Source organism: Apteryx rowi, unplaced genomic scaffold, assembly GCF_003343035.1.
Source record: "Apteryx rowi isolate R43461 unplaced genomic scaffold, aptRow1 scaffold_238, whole genome shotgun sequence".
Classification (NCBI taxonomy): domain Eukaryota; kingdom Metazoa; phylum Chordata; class Aves; order Apterygiformes; family Apterygidae; genus Apteryx; species Apteryx rowi.
The window spans coordinates 82,073-102,345 of record NW_020448730.1 but is presented as its reverse complement, the minus strand read 5'-3'; the positions used below and the strand labels follow the sequence as shown (position 1 = coordinate 102,345).

At 37.5% G+C, this 20,273-nt stretch overlaps 1 protein-coding gene across 1 annotated transcript in view; it reads right to left on the bottom strand.

Moving 5' to 3' along the window:
- Positions 1 to 288: 288 nt before the first annotated feature.
- Positions 289 to 20,273, bottom strand: part of SLC6A15 (solute carrier family 6 member 15) — a 31,863-nt gene continuing 11,878 nt past the window's right edge. Inside the window, exons 4-11 of the mRNA XM_026066104.1 lie at positions 17,880 to 18,061; positions 16,127 to 16,237; positions 12,806 to 13,047; positions 12,513 to 12,705; positions 9,298 to 9,490; positions 7,052 to 7,211; positions 2,403 to 2,565; positions 289 to 747 (exon numbers count right to left, since the gene is read on the bottom strand). Coding sequence (XP_025921889.1) covers positions 376 to 747; positions 2,403 to 2,565; positions 7,052 to 7,211; positions 9,298 to 9,490; positions 12,513 to 12,705; positions 12,806 to 13,047; positions 16,127 to 16,237; positions 17,880 to 18,061 — 1,616 coding nt within the window. The 3' untranslated portion in view covers positions 289 to 375. The remainder of the gene's footprint in view (positions 748 to 2,402; positions 2,566 to 7,051; positions 7,212 to 9,297; positions 9,491 to 12,512; positions 12,706 to 12,805; positions 13,048 to 16,126; positions 16,238 to 17,879; positions 18,062 to 20,273) is intronic.

Genomic DNA, 20,273 nt, shown 5'->3' with positions numbered 1-20,273 from the left:
TTAACCTGAAAGCAGAAAAAAAGGATTTTCAGTGATATTACCTCAGAAATATTACATCATTTGAGTGAGTGACACCTGGACTTCAGAGATAGAAAGCTTAAATTTAGAAAGTAATTAAAAAACCCAAATTCTTGGCTATACTGGCAGATGTAGGCTGTTATTGATTTTGTATGCATGCCCTTCAGTGCAAATGAAAAACCGAGAATTAATCCAAAGGGAGTTTTCTCCACCTGTATGTACTGTCATGACATTTTAAAGACTGTCACTATGGAGCACCTGAGATCTCACTCTAGTAAGTGAAGCTGACCACTTCTCTTAGGAGAGCCCTGATCAGTGAGAGAGGAGAAACAAACAGAAAGCATTTTTTCTCTGCAGTTACAAGTCAGACTCTGGCATATCAGGCATATCTGCCATTAGATATCCAATACCATAGCGTCCATTTGGAGCAGTGTCCAGAGTCGGTGATCCAGTCTGTTTTCGATATATGTTTTTGCCAAAATTTGGAGATGGTACTTCACTTGGACTCTTCCCATGAATCAGACTTGTATTATCTCCCTCCAGATTAATAGGCTCCTTTATTATCCGGCCTCTTTTGTAGGATACAGCTGCCAAACTACCAGAGCTGTCATCGATAAGGTTGCAGCGGCGTACCATGAAGACTATTGGGACAGGCAGTATGGCCAACACCATCAGAGATATACAGATAATCATACCCCATGTTGGATAGCTGTGGAACTCTTCTATAGCCTGAGCAGTACAAGAGAAAAAAATATGAATACATCTTTATTTAAAAATGAACAAATCTGCAGTCCTCACTAAGGCTTGCAATTTTCAAATGCATATCCATCTTTTTGTCACCTTTCACCCACAATTCAGGCACAACTACAGATCTCTAAGTTGAACAGTCAAGGAGGTGTATGATTGCTATTTTTCTGCCAGTGAGCACGATCAAAAGTGCCAGAGTGCACGTGTCCCACAGTTTCTGAGATGCTCAGAGCACTGAAGTGGAGTCCAAATCAGGATTTTCAAATTAGGCATTCTGCTACCTTTGTCTGTAGTTGTTCCTGATCCTTTACAGCATGCACAGAACATATTTTGGACACAGGACACCACTGTGCAGTGGTATCTCTCTGTACATTGCCTGAAAGGTAGCCTGCTCTGGAGGCTAATAGCTAGTCTAGACAGGGAATCTCTCAGGATCACCACGTGGAATTGTTCTACTTTGTATAAACTTCAGGTAAACTACAATACATTTACTGGGGCAATGACTGTACCCCACATCTCTAGGGAGTGCATAAATCACTGGACAATTGACTCAGTTTAGCTGAATTAGCATTTAATTTCATATACAGAAGGGAGCAGCTCAGGCCTGGGAGACAGAAGACCTCTCCTATCATACCGAAAAGTTTGACTGCTAAGGTCACTCACTTAAGATGCTTGTGGGACAGATTCCAATCCATGCCCCAAATGAGGCACGGCAGGCATTACCAGCACCCAGGTCTCCCACAGTCCAGTGCTCTAATCCCTAGTCTGTCGGATATTCTAAGGTATTGCCCTTTCTGATTTTTGAGGACAATAATCTAACAAGAGTGTTTGTGTGAGAATCTCAAGAAAACAATAGTGGTTGTCTGGTCAGATGCAGGCATCTATCACTCGTAAAGCCACTCTCTCTTACTTACACTTTACCTGTCTTTGCTGTGTTTTTTTCCACCTGGCTAATTTGGACTGTTCTCCGTTCAGAAGGGCCCCTGAGATTCCTTTCTCTGACATTTTTCCTCCCATATTTTGCATGACAAGCCTGTACAAACACCTCAGGGCTGATGAGCCTACAGGCTGGCAGAACACTCAGAGGAGTTACCTTGGCTTAATCTCTTTTTGGACCTAACCCTTATCACTGATTCTGCATTTCACACAGACAAGTTTCTTACAAATTCTTGTCAGACACTGTTTTTAATGCAGCTGTTACTTACAACATGATATGTGTTCCCAAAGGGGAAATCTATGATACAGCTAATCTCAATTTTTAGTTGCACACAAAAAAATGATGAAACACCTGGAAAGACTTATTCAGTGTTGTCACACAACTTTTTTCTGCAGTAAAATAAAATTTAATGAAAGAGAACAACTGCTCCTGCCCTTAAGAACACCTGCAACATACATCAACAAACTGATAGTCACACAAAGCACAAAGAGTTGGTGTCAAGCAGTTATGATTTTAAAGTAAAACAACTATTGTATAATTAAAAATGATAGTTTTTACATTAATATTACTTGAGATAAAAATGATCATGCCATTATTTATAATTTTGTATTTGCAATTGCAAATTTTTGTCTTTTCATGTACTTCTGAAACATTGTAAATATGATCCTTATGATAGTGATGGCATTTATTATATACATACCGTATCTTCAATCCAAGCATTGTAACCAGGAGGACTTAATCCCATTTGGACAATGCTAGCTACCAGCAACAATAACAATACTAAAGGGGAAACATACTTCCACATGTAGTAATAGTACTGGCTTGGAGAAAACCCAAGCATATCCTTTAAGTCCTCCATAAATCTGTGAAGGGAAGAAAAGGTTATTGTTATTGTGTACACTGAGATTCCACAGTTGATAAATGGCACCTAATCTGAGGGAACAGACAAACTAACAAAATACAGATACAGTTGCACTTAGGTTTACTTGAGTGGCTGACAAATACAACTTATATTATCAGTTCCAAAGAGATGAATAGAAGGAGTAATAACAACTACACAGTGCAGTGAGTTAGTAAACTGGCTTTTCACTTCTGAAGATTTAGACTCAACTCCTAATATAAACAAAAGTAAAAAGGAGAGTGATGATCCCCTTCTAGTCCATAAAAGTTTTCACTCCAAGTTTTAATGCCTGATCTGTCACAGTGCCAGGTTGCTGAAGAGAAAATAGAGACTAGAGCAAGAGGTATCTTGAAATGCATTAAATGCAGCTTTTGCTCTGAATCTTCCTGGGTGAGAAACTGTGAAATACCTTTAACTTTCCTCAGCAATGAGATCATGTTTTCAGGGCTCCAAACAAATTAACATTCACAACTATCTTTTAATAGAGATCTTACAGATGTAAGTAATTACTGTATCATAAAAAATCATGCCAAGCAACACTTTAAAAAGCCTTTTAAAATAGGTTCTAATTACAATAATTCACTAACACAGGTCTGTGAGCTAGGCAGCCACACCCTTGAAACACAGGCTCACTTAATTTGTGAATTCAAATGATACAGTGCATTTCCATAAATTTTTCCAAAGAATAATCTTTCATTTAGAAGCAAACACCATAGCAAAAGAGGAAGATGAAGCTACGCTTGCTTCCATAAACAAGGTTAAGTGGGACAGGAAGTATACAAATACAGCTTGAGTTTTCTGAAACCCTGTATTGCAAAGATGCTTGGCACTTGAGCCTTCTCCCCTATATTTTAACAGTGAATATTAGTCTACAACACAGTAACTACCTAAGATCTGTGCTAAAGTGTGATTACAATTCAGACAGTTGCATATATCTAACTTTTTATGCACTATGGATATCAACATTATTTGAAGATACAACAAAATTAGTCCTGGAAAACTCATCATATACAAGATTGAAGATGATCTAGAAAAGGATCGTCTTGGAAGCCGCACCTTCTGATCTATATTGTATGGCTGCACTCCTCTTCCACACCATGGGACCCATGGGACTCCCTCCCGATGCAGAAGAGGAGACACTCCCCTTCTCCCAAGTACAACTAGCCATCCCTCCCATGCAAACAGCTGCCAGCGAAAAAGAGCTGAGAAAGCAGTCTATCCCACCTCACCTCACCCCCTGCACAAGAAGCCTTCCTCTCTTTCTACTTCTCCCCTCAAACTGTTACAGTAGATGACACAAAATTAATTTCTTGTGCTACCTCATACGGAAAGCTGCTGCAATGAGAAGACAGGACTAGTTTAGGTGCTCCAGAGAGCGGAAGAGGAGGTGAGGAGATTAAGGAGGCAGACCAGACTGCCTATTAGTCTAGAATAAGGCAGAAGTGATGGATATAGTCTATGATCCTTTTGGTTCTTGTGCAAATATAAGAAAAAGGCGACACTGCTTGCTTCTGAGATAGGCCAAACCTAGCAGTAGCAACAACTCCCCCAAACTTTCTTGTCCCTACTGGCAACATGAGCATTATAAAGGTGCAAGACTGCTCTGTTAAGGGGGTCAGAGGAGATATCCAGCTGTTGTGGATACCAGTTCCCCCCACTTTCTCAGAAGCAGGCCTGATGGGAGCACGCCTTGGACCAAATTTAGTGTGTGGGCTGCTTGCTGGGCCATGCTGGAAAGACATTTAAGCTCACCTTTCCTTTTACAGATTATTTTTTACATCTTCTTATATTGTCTACTGGGCTATTTACCGAGGCAAGTGTCATCACTTTTGAGTGCATATAAAAACAGCACATCTTACAGATTCTGCAAAATTAATTCTGAACCCATATGTGTGCTGCTCTGTAAAAAATAACATTACACATAAGCTATGGTTTGCATTATGTAAGCTGCTGAAATAAAACTTTGTGAAGTCTTAAATCTGCCTCCTTGTGCCTCAAAACTGCAGTTTATGTTCTGAACAAAAACCCTATTTTTGTACTTCTTGACAGAGATGTACATGGGTTCCAGAGCCGGTACAAAAAGAGAATATTTTTAGAGCTAATTCTTTGAGCGTGTGCACACAAAGCACTGATTCTGTTTTAACTTCCTTGTGGTTCCATTCCCTTTTGAAATATGACTGTAAAAAAGTTCCTATAGCAATAAACATGCTTTGAAAGCAGTTACACATGTGAAGCTATTGTCACATAAAATCTCAAAAAACTTTTGAACTGAATAGTTTGGAGTATCCTGTCCTTTGTTTACACTGCAATGATAAGCATTGTTAAAAAGAAGGTGAACTTACAAATGGCTTGTGACCTCTGTAGATGGCCTTTTCTTTCTGGGATCTCCACTTCTTCATCCAAATAAACATAAATCTGTCATGTTCACTTTCAAGGTCTTTCATCATCTTCTCTGTCCTACTTACCATGTTTTATAAGTTACCAATCTCCTTTAGCTTCGCTGATTCCAATTTTTATCTCCCTCTTTCTATATTTTCAAAAAGGTGTCTTCAGAAGTACTGTCCCTCACCCATAAATACCTCCAATTGTATTTCAGTAAACCTTTTGTTTGCTGTGAAGTCTGCACAAATCTTGATAGCAGCTGCTTTGCAAGACCTGTGTTCATCAAGCTAACCAATATCTTCTGTTTGTTGACTTTTTAGTTATCTGTATCCATGTGTTGCCTCTGCTCTTTGGCTGTAGTCCCTTTGGATGCAATGTTTTTTCTATGTGTTCACAGATATTATGTCTAAGAAGACATAATATACCTGGACCTTAATCTACAAGCATGACCTTTTGGTGCTACCACAATTAATCACAACCTTAGGCTGTTGATTCTGGTAGTTTTTGCAAAGAAGAATGTTGGGTGCCTGAAGAAGGATATTCTGGAGAAATCTAGGAGATTAGGAGTAGTCCTTAGGACTACTGCAGAGAAAGGTTGAGATGGACATTATGAATGAGAAATATGTCTGCTAACCGTCATTATATTGTCAGAACCCCTTTTGAAAACATGAATAAAATGAACTCTAATTCAGAATTGAAGTATTACTGTATTTTAGGTACTCCTAAACACCAACTTTACTAAAAGGCAGTTGCTGACTTTTGGCATGTCTACCTTCTTTCACAGTGGAACTCTCCCTATTTGGACAATACCAAATCAATATTCAGGCACACAAAAAAGTGTACATGGTACTTTCATGGCTGTTTGCTCAATTATAGGATTGAACATTTAGCAGGAGTGGGAATTCTTCCTTACCAAATAAGTAGTCCAGGCATTATTTGCATAGACCAGAAACGATTTCTGGAAACCATATAATGAGATTGCTTACAGTTTTATTTCATTATGATGAGGGACTGGCTGATGACTCAGATTTAACAAGTAAAAAGTCAAATGAAATACTCATCTAATGTCACCCTTTTACATGCAAAAGAATCAGAGAAGTTTAAATTACTTCAACATGCTAGTATAGTAGACTGCTCTGTTTTATCTGTGCATGACAGGAGTTTTTGACATAGACTTTCTCTCTTACAAAGTGTGGCACACACTGATATCACTTAGTACACACATTCTGATGATTTCTGATGATCTAAACAAATTAGGGGGACCTGATATTCTTTACTCTTTCCTTCAATCATCATTAGTTGAAGGTTACTTAACTTCATTATCAAATGTGTTACTTCCATTTCAGTCTTGATCATTTTCTTTGCTATCGTTTTCTCTCTCACAACCAATGCAAAGAACAATTGCTACAATACTCCCAAAATAAATCTAATGAACTGAAACATTCGTATTGTTAGTGTCACTAAGTTTGCTTTGTTCCTGCCCAAAATACTGCAAAGCTGTTCAAAATAAGTACTCATCCTCACCTGCTGCTTACACCACAGTTATTGCTTCTTGAAACCCTTCCCCTATGCTGCCTTGCTTATACATACGTTCCTCATACTCGGCCATCCAGCCTCCTTCCTGTCTCTCTAATCTTGCCTCTTTTACTGCATTTTCCTCTCTGTGGATCCGTTGTAATTGTTCTTTGGGTTTCACTACACTGTCCTGATGCATTATACCTTGCTCCAGATCTGTTCCTAGAACAGACTTAATTCAAGTCCAGGCTGACCCATTTGGACTCCTTTACCATACCAACAATAAGATCTTTATATTCACACGCACCAGCAAGAAACAACTGCCAGTATAAATTCTTGTTTTCATCTTTAATTCCCACTGCTTTCACCTTGTTTTTCCTTTTTTGTCCTTTCCTGTCTTTTTATAAAACTGAAACATCCTTTGGGTTAGGAATATCTTTCCTGTCTTTATGTGCACACAGCAAACAGTTGATGCTATATAATTGAAATAGTAACAATTATTGTAATGAATACTGTTGATATGGACAGGGAAATTAATTTCCTTCACTTACTTGTCTATTCCGTATATTCGGGTAATTGCAATATTCTCCAGAATGACCACAATAAGCAGAGGCAATGTAGCTGAGTAATCATCAAACATTGTGACAAAATAATTTCCAGAGCGCTGTACAAAGATCAGTCCAATAAAAAATGCTACCGAGCAGCAGATGACTGGAATAAAGGACATAAATGTGAACTGTAATAATAAAGATGTTCCACAGAGAACCAGGAAACAGAGAGTTATCAAACACATTTTAATACATCATTTCATATAACCAAAGTTGATACCATTTTCCTTTTTTTGGTCTCAATTTTAAGAATATTAGCAATCCTACATATTCCCTACCTATCAGAAAAGTCATGCAAATAGAAGTAATTACTGGAATTACCATATTAAGGCAGCCCTGATTAAGCAGAGATTAATCACGGGACTATTTCTCATTGAACATTTCACTTAATATGAATGCAAGGCTAAGATAAGGGAAAACTGGTCAATTAAGCACCACATATGATGTTATTTGATCTCTTCTTAGAATTCAGAAGTGAAAAAGAACCAGAGTTTAAGACTATGATCTAAAAATATATATATGCTGAATAGGTTCCCCCTAAAAGATCATTCACTGCACAATTCAGTTGGCACAAACTTCCATTAAGATCTGTCTAAATGTATGTGTTTGACAAGCAACATTTCTGTCTCTTCTTTTGTTTAGTGACAACGGAAAATATACTTCTTAAATGTTTGATCCCACATAATGAATCTCAATAGAATTTTTCTTTTTTCTCCTAATTTCACTAGGAACAGGACTGAATACTTAGGTAGCTACAGAATAAGTAAAATTTCAATAAAATGTGAAATCAGTTATAGGCTAAGCAAACAACACCAGTGAGACAGATTCTCCCTCTTGAAGTGTTCTTTTTTTCCCTCACTGCAAACTTAGAATAAGCATTACACCTAACCAAGCTGTCTTAAACTAGGTGAGATGAATCTAGGCCAAAGTATAGAATATCCTTACACAATATACCCACTGTGTAAGTTCCAGCCTATTTACTGTTGATTTAAGTACTGAAAGGAAGAGAACAATACTTTTGTAAATTTTGTGGTATAAAATTACTGCTTTTTTCAGCCTTGTAGTAACTATTATTTAATAATGACTTTTAGAGAATAGAAGCTTAAAATTAAAGAGATCAGTATAAACAGATATGAATTCCTAACCCAAGCTGACAAAAACAGAAGAACACAGACAGAATCGTCACAACATGAGTCTGATAAATCACATTTAATTTTTTATTATTTACTCTGAGAAAAGAGTAGGATGAAAATTGTGTATATGCAATTTAGATTGTCTTGTATTCTTATCTTCTCCCATTATGTCTTATCATTGTGTCCAAAAAATGTGCATCTTGCTGTAAACTAAGAGGTATACTATTCACAGCTCAGCACATACACATGCAGACTCCAATTTGGAAATATTTGAGCACAAAACAACATTAAGCATGTGAATTGGCTCCTCTGAATTCAATGGGGACTGAACTGGAACCATAATGCTACCAATTACGAATGTATTCACACTTCTATAAAACGTGAAGATTTGTAGCTCCTCAGTACAAACTCTAGGGCAGGTATAACCCTTGTTAAATCCCACTGGTACTGTATGGGGTGTAACTCAGGCATTCCAGTTTTATAAATTAATTATAAAAACATTACATTATGTTGTAATCCTTTGAGTGCAATTGACTTAAGTAGCAAAAATCCTGCACGCATAAAAATTACCAGAGAAAAGTAGTTCTCAAACATTCCTTTATTTTAACAGCTTTTGTCAATCTCTGTAACAATGAATTACTGTAAAATGCAAAAGTTTATCTCCATATCCAAAAGCATATCTCCAAGACAATGGTATTTGCATATATATTTAGGGCAAATACCTGATTTCTAAAATGTCATATTGTCTATTCAATAGGAATTTAAGAGCTGATTTAAAAAAGGCAATGGTCTAATCCTGCTCAATAGCTTAAGACTCCTGAAAAAACATCAGATTAATCTTAATGAAGAATTTAATTCTTAGATCTAGCAAAACACAAAAATACATGGAAGTAATGAGTACAGTTTGGGATACATTGGTTTATGGCTATGTTGTATGTCAGCACTGAAAATTTAAAAAAACAGAAAAACTTCATACTCTCCAAGACATTTTTAGCTGTAACGTACAGCCTTCTTCCTTTACTGCACTATCAAGAAAAGAAAATTTGTGAAACTCACCAGTAAGAATTTCTTTCCTCACTTTGAAGGTATCAACAATGGGTGTGATGATGCCTTCAATAGTTCCAAACATACTTCCAAGTCCCAGATTTACTAGCATGAGGAAGAACATCACTGACCAGAAAGGAGAAGCAGGGAAGTGGGTCATTGCTTCTGTAAAGGCAATAAAAGCTAAACCGGTCCCTTGAACAGCCTGTCAGAGAGAAAAATCCACATATTAATGGACAGTTTGGGTTTCTGGGTTTTTTTTGGTAGGTTTGGATGCAGAAGTCTGATTTCATGTTCATATAATGTCATTGATTCATTCTTGAAGGTAGAATGGGAACCTGCTAAGATGCGAATTTCCCACATTTCCAAACTTAATTATTTACTGAAATGTTTGATTTGGCTGAGAATCTGTAAGTGATTGATATTAACAACATACTTTTATCTCTTTCACTGATAATTTTGCATGGGAGACATATACAGGACTGCTACAAAATACACTCTGTTCTCTCCACTGAATATATGAAGGACTTGATTTCTACACCTATTTGTTTCAGATTAAAACAGTAGGAATAGTATAGAACTTTTTAATGCCTAAGTCACTGACTGGTGTTTTAGCTTCAGATGCTGATGCAAATAGAGGTCATTGTTTAAAACTGAAAATCCCACTGAAGTAATCAGGCTTATTGTGATGATTTCAGAACAGGACAATGATAATTAAAGAAATATCTAAAAATAACTAACTTTTTTACTTTCTGATGAAGTAGCATTTATAGTTAACAACTGTATCTTTTATAATTTTATAATTAACAACTTTTAATTTTTTAATTTTATAATTAACAACTGTATCTTAAAATTAAAAGACATAATAGCCTTGGCTGCAGGGACCATAAGATGGTGGAGTTCAGGATCCTGCGAGGAGGAAGCAGGGCAATAAGTAAGATTGCAATCCTGGACTTAGGAGAGCAAACTTTGGCCTCTTCAGGGACCTACTTGGAGGAACCCCATGGGTTAGGGCCCTAGAAGGAAGGGGTGTCCAAGAGAGCTGATTAATATTCAGGAATCACTTTGGTGGATCCCTATGAGTAAAAAGTCAAGCAAAGAGGGCAGAAGACCTGCATGGATGAACAAGGAGCTCCAGGCAAGACTCAACCAGAAGAAGGAAGTATACAGAATGTGGAAAGGCGGACAGGCCACTTGGGAGGAATATAGGAACGTTGTCAGAGTATGCAGGGATGCGATGAGGAAGGCTAAGACCCATTTGGAATTAAATATGGCTAGAGATGTCAAGGACAACAAGAAGGGCTTCTTCAAATACACCAGTAGCAAAAGGAAGACTAGGAAAAATGTGGGCCCTTTGCTGAATGGGGTGGGTGCCTTGGTGACGAAGGATAGAGAGAAGGCAGAGTTACTGAATGCCTTCTTTGCTTTAGTCTTTACTGCTTTACTGCTAAGGCCAGCCCTCAGGAATCCCAGACCCTGGAGGCAAGAGAGAAAGTCTGGAGAAAGGAAGACTTTCCTTGGTCAAGGAGGATTGGGTTAGAGATCATTTACGCAAACCTGACACCCACAAATCCATGGGCCCCGATGGGATGCACCCATGAGTGCTGAGGGAGCTGGCGGATGTTATTGTTAGGCCACTCTCCATCATCTTTGAAAGGGCATGGAGAACAGGAGAGGTGCCTGAAGACTGGAAAAAAGCCAATGATGTCACTCCAGTCTTAAAAAAGGGCAAGAAGTAAACTACAGGCCAGTCAGCCTCACCTGCATCCCTGGAAAGGTGATGGAGCAGCTCATCCTGGAGGCCATCTCCAAGCATGTGGAGGACAAGGTGATCAGGAGTAGTCAGCATGGCTTCACCAAGGGGAAATCATGCCTAACCAATCTGATAGCCTTCTAGGATGGAATGACTGGCTGGGTAGATGAGGGGGGAGCAGTGGATGTTGTCTACCTTGACTTCAGCAAGGCTTTTGACACTGTCTCCCATAACATCCTCATAGACAAGCTCAGGAAGTGTGGGCTGGATGAGTGGACAGTGAGGTGGATTGAGAACTGGCTGAATGGCAGAGCTCAGAGGGTTGTGATCAGCAGCGCGGAGTCTAGTTGGAGGCCTGTAGCTAGCGGTGTCCCCCAGGGGTCAGTACTGGGTCCAGTCTTGTTCAACTTCTTCATCAATGACCTGGATGAAGGCACAGAGTGCACCCTCAGCAAGTTGGCTGACGATACAAAACTGGGAGGAGTGGCTGATACACCAGAGGGCTGTGCTGCCATTCAGAGGGACCTGGACAGGCTGGAGAGGTGGGCGGAGAGGAACCTCATGAAGTTCAACAAAGGCAAGTGCAGGGTCCTGTGCCTAGGGAGGAATAACGCCCTGCACCGGTACAGGTTGGGGGTTGACCTGCTGGAAAGCAGCTCTGTGGAGAAAGACCTGGGAGTGCTGGTGGACACCAAGTTAAGCATGAGGCAGCAGTGTGCCCTTGTGGCCAAGAAGGCCAATGGTATCCTGGGCTGCATCAGGAAGAGTGTGGCCAGCAGGTCCAGGGAGGTGATCCTGCCCCTCTACTCAGCCCTGCTGAGGCCACATCTGGAGTACTGTGTCCAGTTCTGGGCTCCCCCGTACAAGAGGGATGTGGCACTACTGGAGCAAGTCCAGCGAAGGGCCACAAAGATGATTAGGGGACTGGAGCATCTCTCTTATGAGGAAAGGCTGAGAGAGCTGGGCCTGTTTAGCCTGGAGAAGAGAAGACTGAGAGGAGATCTTATCAACGTGTACAAGTATCTGAAGGGAAGGTGTCGAGAGGATGGAGCCAGACTCTTTTCAGTGGTGCTGAGCGACAGGACGCGAGGCAATGGGCACAAACTGAAACACAGACGCTTCCATCTGAACATGAGGAAAAACTTTTTCGCTGTGAGGGTGACAGAGCACTGGAACAGGTTGCCCAGAGAGGTTGTGGAGTCTCCTTCTCTGGAGATATTCAAAAGCCGCCTGGACGCGATCCTGTGCAATGTGCTCTAGGTGACCCTGCTTGAGCAGGGGGGTTGGACTAGATGATCTCCAGAGGTCCCTTCCAACCTCAACCACTCTGTGATTCTGTGATTTCTATAGGTGCACCACTGCTAAGTACATGGTACTGATATTTTGTGTATACTTATACTTCACAGTATGTCTCAGGCTTAAAAAATTTCTCCCTTCATAAACTTTGTATTCAAGACTTACTTATTACTCTCACCTTGTTAAGTTCATCTTCAATTTGACAAGATTTCAGACCAAGAGAATCAAATTCTTCCTCTTTAACTTTCTGAATAATGTCATAAACTAAATTGTAATCTTCTGCTGTAATGCTTGAGAAATTGATATGATGTGGGATCATATCCTGGCTAAGATTGCCTGTTTTCAAAAGTTTTAAAATCTTCTCTGAATTTCTGTAAAACACAATAAAACAGAGAAATCAAAGTGGATGATCTGTGTAAATTCCTAAATGAAATATACCATAAAAATGAAAAAATAAATGGATATTCATACTGGATAACACATTTCTCATTTATGATATTGGCTTTGAAGCCCAGAACAGCAAACACCACCAAAGTTGCCAGCACAGAAGTGAAAAAATTGATGAAGGACACCAGAACAGCATCAAAATGGCAGTTGTTGTCTCTCTTGTTGTAGCTTGAAAAGGCAATGACTCCACCAAATCCAAGCCCTAAGGCAAAGAACACCTGAGTAGCAGCTTCTCTCCAGACCTTGGGCTCCAGCATTATTTCAAGCTGTTTGAAATTAGATACAATATATGTCAGCTATAAAATGCATTTCTATTATATGAAAAGACAACAGGAAAAAAAAAACAGGAAGACAACCTACATCCTAAAATGCTAATACTTCACTATAAAAGCATTTTCATTATGATAAAACAGAAGCTGAATGTGACACCTAAAGTTGGGTGAACTTATGGGCCAGGATTTCCATTGACTTTATGCAATATGATCCTTAAAGAGAAATCTGATATACAATATGTCTCCAGCAATGAGACATTACTGGACCTATATGATAATTGAACTAACAACTAGTTATACGACAAATTTGAAGACAACATGTCACTTTTTTTACAACATATGGATTGACCAGTGCAAGAATTAAGATTTATTTTGGGATGATCAACCCTTTTATGTAGTAAATTATGATAAGTTGTTTTGTTGTTCTTTTTGTTTTAAGTGAACATCAAACACACATGCTTATACAGAATTCTGTTACATGCAAATATGTAAAGCAAAATGCAACATATAAAATAAACGCTGGCCCCTACAATCTGTATTGTAGTTCATGAGTCAAATGTCTCTCAAGTTAGATGCCTTGAACTTACCCTGAGCTAAATGGATCATGTACATGAGGGACAACGAAACCTTGTATCAAAAACTGAACTGTTAGCTCCATATGCATTGCTTATTCAGATGACCACATTTCAAGAAAAATCTTTGTTAAAGTTATAAGTCATCATTTGTTTATCTCAGATCTTTCTAGGCAGTTGATCCCAAAAAAAGAAATGTATGTGAAATTTAAACATTTGATTTTCCCAAGCTGATCCAGGGCCTTCATTCATATAACAGTAAAACACCTTACTCCTGATAATATGATTTTTATTTTTTAAAAACCCTAGACTTATCAAAAACTGTAAACTAAAAAGCATCACCTTAGATACACTACGCATCAGATGACTGACTGCCTTACTCTGAGAAAAAAACTACATTTCCTATTAGCAGTATCACACAGTTATGCTTGATCTTTTCCACTAGAGGGAGATAGAGGCATATTTTTAATTTTACCAAAACTTCAGATGCTTTAAATATCCAAAAGCTTCTCTTTCTTCAACATATCATGTGGCCTAATCAAAGATATTACATTTCCAGATACACCTTGCCTAGCTTTTCAAAATACACTCATAAGTGATTTTGCCATTCTAAGACATTTACTACGAGATTGTGAGGGCTAGATATTTAAGCTTCATATATTCCTATATTTTCTTCATAGTTGTTGACTTCAGTGGGCTTTTGATATACCTTTCTGTCAGTATTTCACTGAGTCTAATATTTTGCATTTCTGTTTCCTCATCAACCATGCCAAACTGAGAAAATCATCCCTTCTTCATTAGCGTTATGCTATCACACCTGCACTTCTCTGCTGTGCTGACACAACTATTCTGTGGGAGTGTGTTGTGATCTGGTTTGCTGAAGTGATCAAGGCTGAAAAGAATGAAGGTTTATATTCACATACACTTTATGTGATATACAGGTTTCCTAAGCTCAAATTTAAACCACAACTCAAATTTTAGGCTTCATACCTGGAAACCAGTAGAAGAAACTAAAAACTTTTTTTCATTCAAGGTTGTTTATCTGAGCAGTTTAAACAATTGTATTATTAAGTTATGAAGTAATCATCAAGTAAGCATCAACTGCAACTTACTTTATGTCTATCTCATGAACGATTAAATAGTGAGGGGTGCTGAGGTCTTAGTATTAAAGGGGAATTTTAATATTTACTTTCCCTCAGTATCTACTGGTATTTTACAGTTAAATGAGGATAACACTGTGGTTGAGGAACCAAAGTATAATTCAAGAGGTCTATATTCCATCTCTGCTACAGACATCCTCTTTGTCAATAAGCATGACATTTCTCTGTTCCTCAGATTTCCCCAAATTTGTCTGAGCAGCCTATAAGTTCCTGCAGAATCAAGATTCTGAAAAGTGATGAGAACAAGTGAAGTGCTCACACTCATGTATGCACATTTGCATATCACAATGCAAGAAATAACAATGTGATTGCTAATGAAGGTCATTTTTATAGGATGATGGTTCTCCACAGACTCAAAATGCCTGGAATCAAAACACCTGACAACATTTCTCCCATCTGGCATTAGCCTCTATGTACATTGATTTAAATCACATTATTATTTAGCTTTCATTTTTGAACATCAGTCCTGTTTCTGATGAATTGTATTGTTAAACTGACTTACTGGAAGCAAAATTATGCATACCTGAGCAAGCAGGTAGTATAGCTTTGACTACTCAACCACACTGTTGCTGTAGTACAGATACAGTTAAAAGCATTTTAGTGGGGTGTGTGTAGATTTCAGGCATACAGGCTAACCAGTGATTCTTAGGATCCCTTCTCACCCCAATAGCGATAAAATCTACTGTTACATAAGACATTACTGGCAAAAATGTAGACGGTAAAAACACATGCTTAGAACTGCTGCTATCTTGGTGTGACAGCCATATGGAGCACAGTAAGGAAAGCTGACTGGTGAGTACTTACACCACTTTCACAAGATGAGCAGAGTGTTAAGTCTCCTATGTTTCTGGACTACTATGCAAACAGCACTTGTTTATTTCTAGAAGAATGAACAACTCTTTCAAAAGGGACAAATTCACCATGTAAATCCAGGGAAGCATTTATGTAAGGCATTTCACTATGACATCCCAGAACTAGGCATTTAAACTCTAGAGAATGGCAAGATTTAAAATTCACTTCTCTCTTCAGTATTTGGCCAACTCATGGAGCTTTCTGCATGTCCTAAATACTTGCAAATGCCACTTCCAGGTTGCTTAACTTTGTAAAGACATTTAACTCTGGGAACTTGCCACCTAAGGGAGATATCTCAACACTGCGCCTTGAACACTTACAGCCTTTGGACCTTAGGACCTGATATTGTGCCACTGAAGTCTACAGCGATTTTGAAAATTTTCTAGCAGAATCTTCTATGAAGGCAGTAAGCTCAATTGAGAGCATTCATAAATGGTCAAATTGCCACTGAAACTTTAAATATATTGCAGACAGAAATTAAGCACATACCTTAGGTGTGAACATGTGACGAATTCCATCCACTGACCCATTGAGGAGCAGTCCTCTGATCAGAAAGCATAAAAGCACCACATAAGGAAAAAGGGAACTAAAATACATGATCTGAAAAACATTAAAAAGACATTTAACATGACATCCATGGCCTTTATTTTCAGTATTTCTAGTCAGTATCTTTTGGCTATATAACTGAACTGATAATCATATGCTCTCAAAAAAAAAAAAAAAAGATATACAAAACACTTTTCTCTCCATTCCCTTTCACCATGCAGAGGAAAGCAAAATCAACGTGACAGTACTCAAAGAAATTCCACATTGTATTAAAGCAATATGGTTGCCAGTGTGTCGACTAACTCATCAATGAACTTTTGGGCTTCCAGGGACATTCAACGCGAATTCAATGAAAAGATGAGGAGAAGACAGAAGTAGCATGTTTTAGAAATGCTTCACTTTACAAATGCATTTTGATTCAAGCAGACAATATGGTAAAGATACCTGATGCTCAATGAAGCATGAATAGCAACTCATTCTTTCTTTAGAAGGTGTGAAAATGCAATCAGTGGAAAGTATGTAACCAATGGACTCAAATAATGTGTCTTGCCAAGAAAGAAGAACTGGGAATATTCTCTGACTGACAGAAGTGACTCAAGATCCATTAGGCCTGAGTCATAAAAATTGGAAAGTAATATTGCTTTGACTGTCAGACAAACAAAATGTAGTGTCATGTCTTCAGAGTCCTAAAATGCAATGCTGCCCAGCTTTCCATGCTGCAGAGTATGTTTTTGCTATTGTATTTGTGAAGCTCAACACTTCTGGGCTTCTGTATCACTTTAACATTTGCATACATTTGACTATCTTTCTGGCACAGTGACTGATTTTATCTAATACACAGAGAAAATGAAAAATTAGCAATGAAATATGATCTTTCATTCTCCATCATTTCTTGAACAGCAAATTTATTCTGTGCTTTAAAAGTTCAGTAAAATGATTCTCTCAACTTGCTACAGTTATTTCTCTAACTGAAATACACTAAAGAGGTTGTAGAAATTTCCTATCATCAAAAAACTTCCTGATAGCAAAGAATTTTGTAGATGGCAAAAATTATTTTTCATTTGCAAATCCCAATTAAATCAACAGCACTAGCAAATCACTAGCAAATCTAGCTGACTGTATGGAAAGGAATGAAAACAAGGTGATGCACTCAGATCCAAAGGGACGGTTAGTCAAAAGAAACAATCCAGAATCCTGAAAAGAAGCTGTGATTATTACAGATAGTATTACAGAAGCATGGAGACCAATGATTGTAACAATAAAAAGCTAAATGCTGAGACATTTTGAGGACTAATTAAGGAATTCTAATGGGTGCATTACAATCATTCTGAGAGTATGGATATATCTGGAGACTTAATTCCTTAGTTTGCCATTCAGAAGCACACAGACACATGCTGGATTAACAGTACAACAAAGCTGAGGTGCAGTTATTAGAAACAGTTATGTTGAATGAGAGCAGAAGTGATTTTTTTTTAGATGCCAGCTCCTGGGTTTAAACTACTACAATTTTAATGCTTAGCTACTAACATTCCCCTACTTGAGATTATACAAATACTGGGGTGACTCAGAGCTTCTAGCCTGCTCCTACAGATTTCAAGAGAGGGTAGGCAGAGGGTGTGGTGAACAAAAATGCAGTGAAGTAGATCTTAAATGTTTCAAAGTAAAACACTGTCATTTAGGTAAAAAGTATACTCACTTTGCCTGAAGACTGAATGCCTTTGATCATAGCTAGGCATACCATGACCCAGGCAGCCAGCAAGCAGATAGTCATCTTCCAATTTAAACCCCCACTCTCTGAGAGAGAGCTGGAAATATTCAGTGCTTCTCTGTACCAGTAATAAGTGGTTGCAGAACTTTTTTCACACTCTGGCTCCACAACTGTCAAGAGATGTTAGTAAATCAAGAACGGGTTCAGGACAGAAGTATTTTTCCAACATTTCACAACAATGTTCTGTCATTCCCCACAGTTTGCCACTACGGCATCATCATTTACTGAGCACCTAAATTCACAAAGAATCTAAAGATATTCTTTGAATGAAATGGTGACTGCTAGAAGTGGGAATTTCTGTATACATCTTTTTTAAAACACTCTTCTGGGACAATATAATCTTCAGCAGATGGTTAATCCAAGTTCTAGGCAGAACTTAGTTCTTATTTCAGTACTAATTAGCAGGCAGGCCTAGATAAAAGAGATGCATTTCATTCAATGCACATGAGGTTAGATTTCCTACATATGAAATTGTGACTTGTACAGCATGAAAACTATCACTCTGAAATTGAAAGTTGAATTATATTAATTTTGAAATAAATATTTTTTTAAAATCTCAATTGTGTCTGCTTTGATATGACACTCAGATCAACAGGCACTTAAATGTCTTTTACAAATGTTAAAATAATAACATAAAAATACCAAAGTATTAAGATAAAGGGAAAAAAGGGCTCCCACATAGGTATGTTCAAATGAAAGTTGCTACATGTATTCTAGAAGTGCTTTTTGATTATACTGCAATTCTGTCTTACTTGTGTTACCAGTCTCAGAATTTGTGTGTATGTAGATATATAACACATATATATAGTATGTAATTTTAAATACATAATTCTTAAAGAAGAGATTTACTTAAGTTTTTTATACATTATTTATATTTGACAAAGATATCTCTAATCTAGGTCCTGAATCAAGGTAGTCAATGAAAAGAAGAGAAAAAACACACTAATTTTAAGAAATCTAGCATAATTGTAAGACCTTCACTGAAATAAGCTGTCAAAAGTGATGTTATCAAATATAATAGATCTCTGTGGCTTAGCTTAGCTTAAAAGAACTTTGCTGAAGGTAGGCTAACACAGTGTATCTTACCATTGAGGCAGGATAAAACTATGTAAACACTGTACCTTGATCAATGGACAATACCTTATCAAATAGAGTCAATCTGACTGCGTGCCAACACTCACAAATACTGATTACTTCTTTCAAAAATTTACAACTGAAGCAAGTAACTCTGGCAAAGACTATATAAATATTGTACAAGCAACTCTGGCAAAGACTATATAAACACTGTACAACTCTTCAGATGTCCCTGATCTTCATTAAAGAGGTAAAAAAAAACACAAAAAGTAATGAAAATTTAAGATCTGTAATAAAAAGAAATCAAAAGACATGCTCCATATTTCAAGAGCAAGGCAAATGCAAAGTGAGTAATTATTATGAAATAACCAAAACTGAGGGATAAGAAACTTTTAATACTGTTGCACAGTATGTCCATACGAGACCATCTCATTATAGCTACAATCAAATTATTAATTCCCTAATTTCTATTTGTTTAAAAGCAAACAAAGCTTTTATCGTGTATTTCATTAATGTTTACAGTTTTCCATCTTCTGCTCTGTCAGGAGCACAACACCTCCTGGCTTTGTTGGCAGGAAGTGTGTCATACTAAGCAAAATATAGAAACAGCCTCTTTCACCTTTGTTTTTCACCAAGTAAACATCAAAAGCAGTATCAAAATCAGAAAAATGTAATCCGAAATTCATTTAAATTTTTCCCACAACACACTAAAATAAATAACACTCACCTAGTTCAGTTACTCTCTAAAATAATTTTGACAGTGATGTTCCTTTCCAAATTCAATGTATTTGTTTCAGATTAGATTTATAGTATTTTTTCTGAATATCATAATATGACATCTATTTTAAGCGTAAAAACTAATTATTCCTTCTTTTCCTTAAGATGTAAAACTTTTTCTTAAAAGGTAAGGAAGCTTTGAGTACAACACTTTTCCCCACAAATATCTGTTTAATTTGTGTTTTGTCTCCTTTTTGTTTGAAAATCCTAAAGTTCATATGAACGACTAAATGATAATAGAGAATTAAAAGGGTAACTCACTATATACCGGGTTAGTCAATTCTGCAAAATAAAGTAATAGGAAGAATAAAGAGAAAATATCTTTTTTCAGTTCTCTTCAGTTATGTTAATTATAAGGATCAGCTGTAAAAAGAGACAAATATAAAAGCAGGTTTTGAATTCACATTTTCCTGAATAAGTCTTGATGCAAAGTCAGTGAAATTCAACAGAAAGACTAGCCTCTCCTTAATG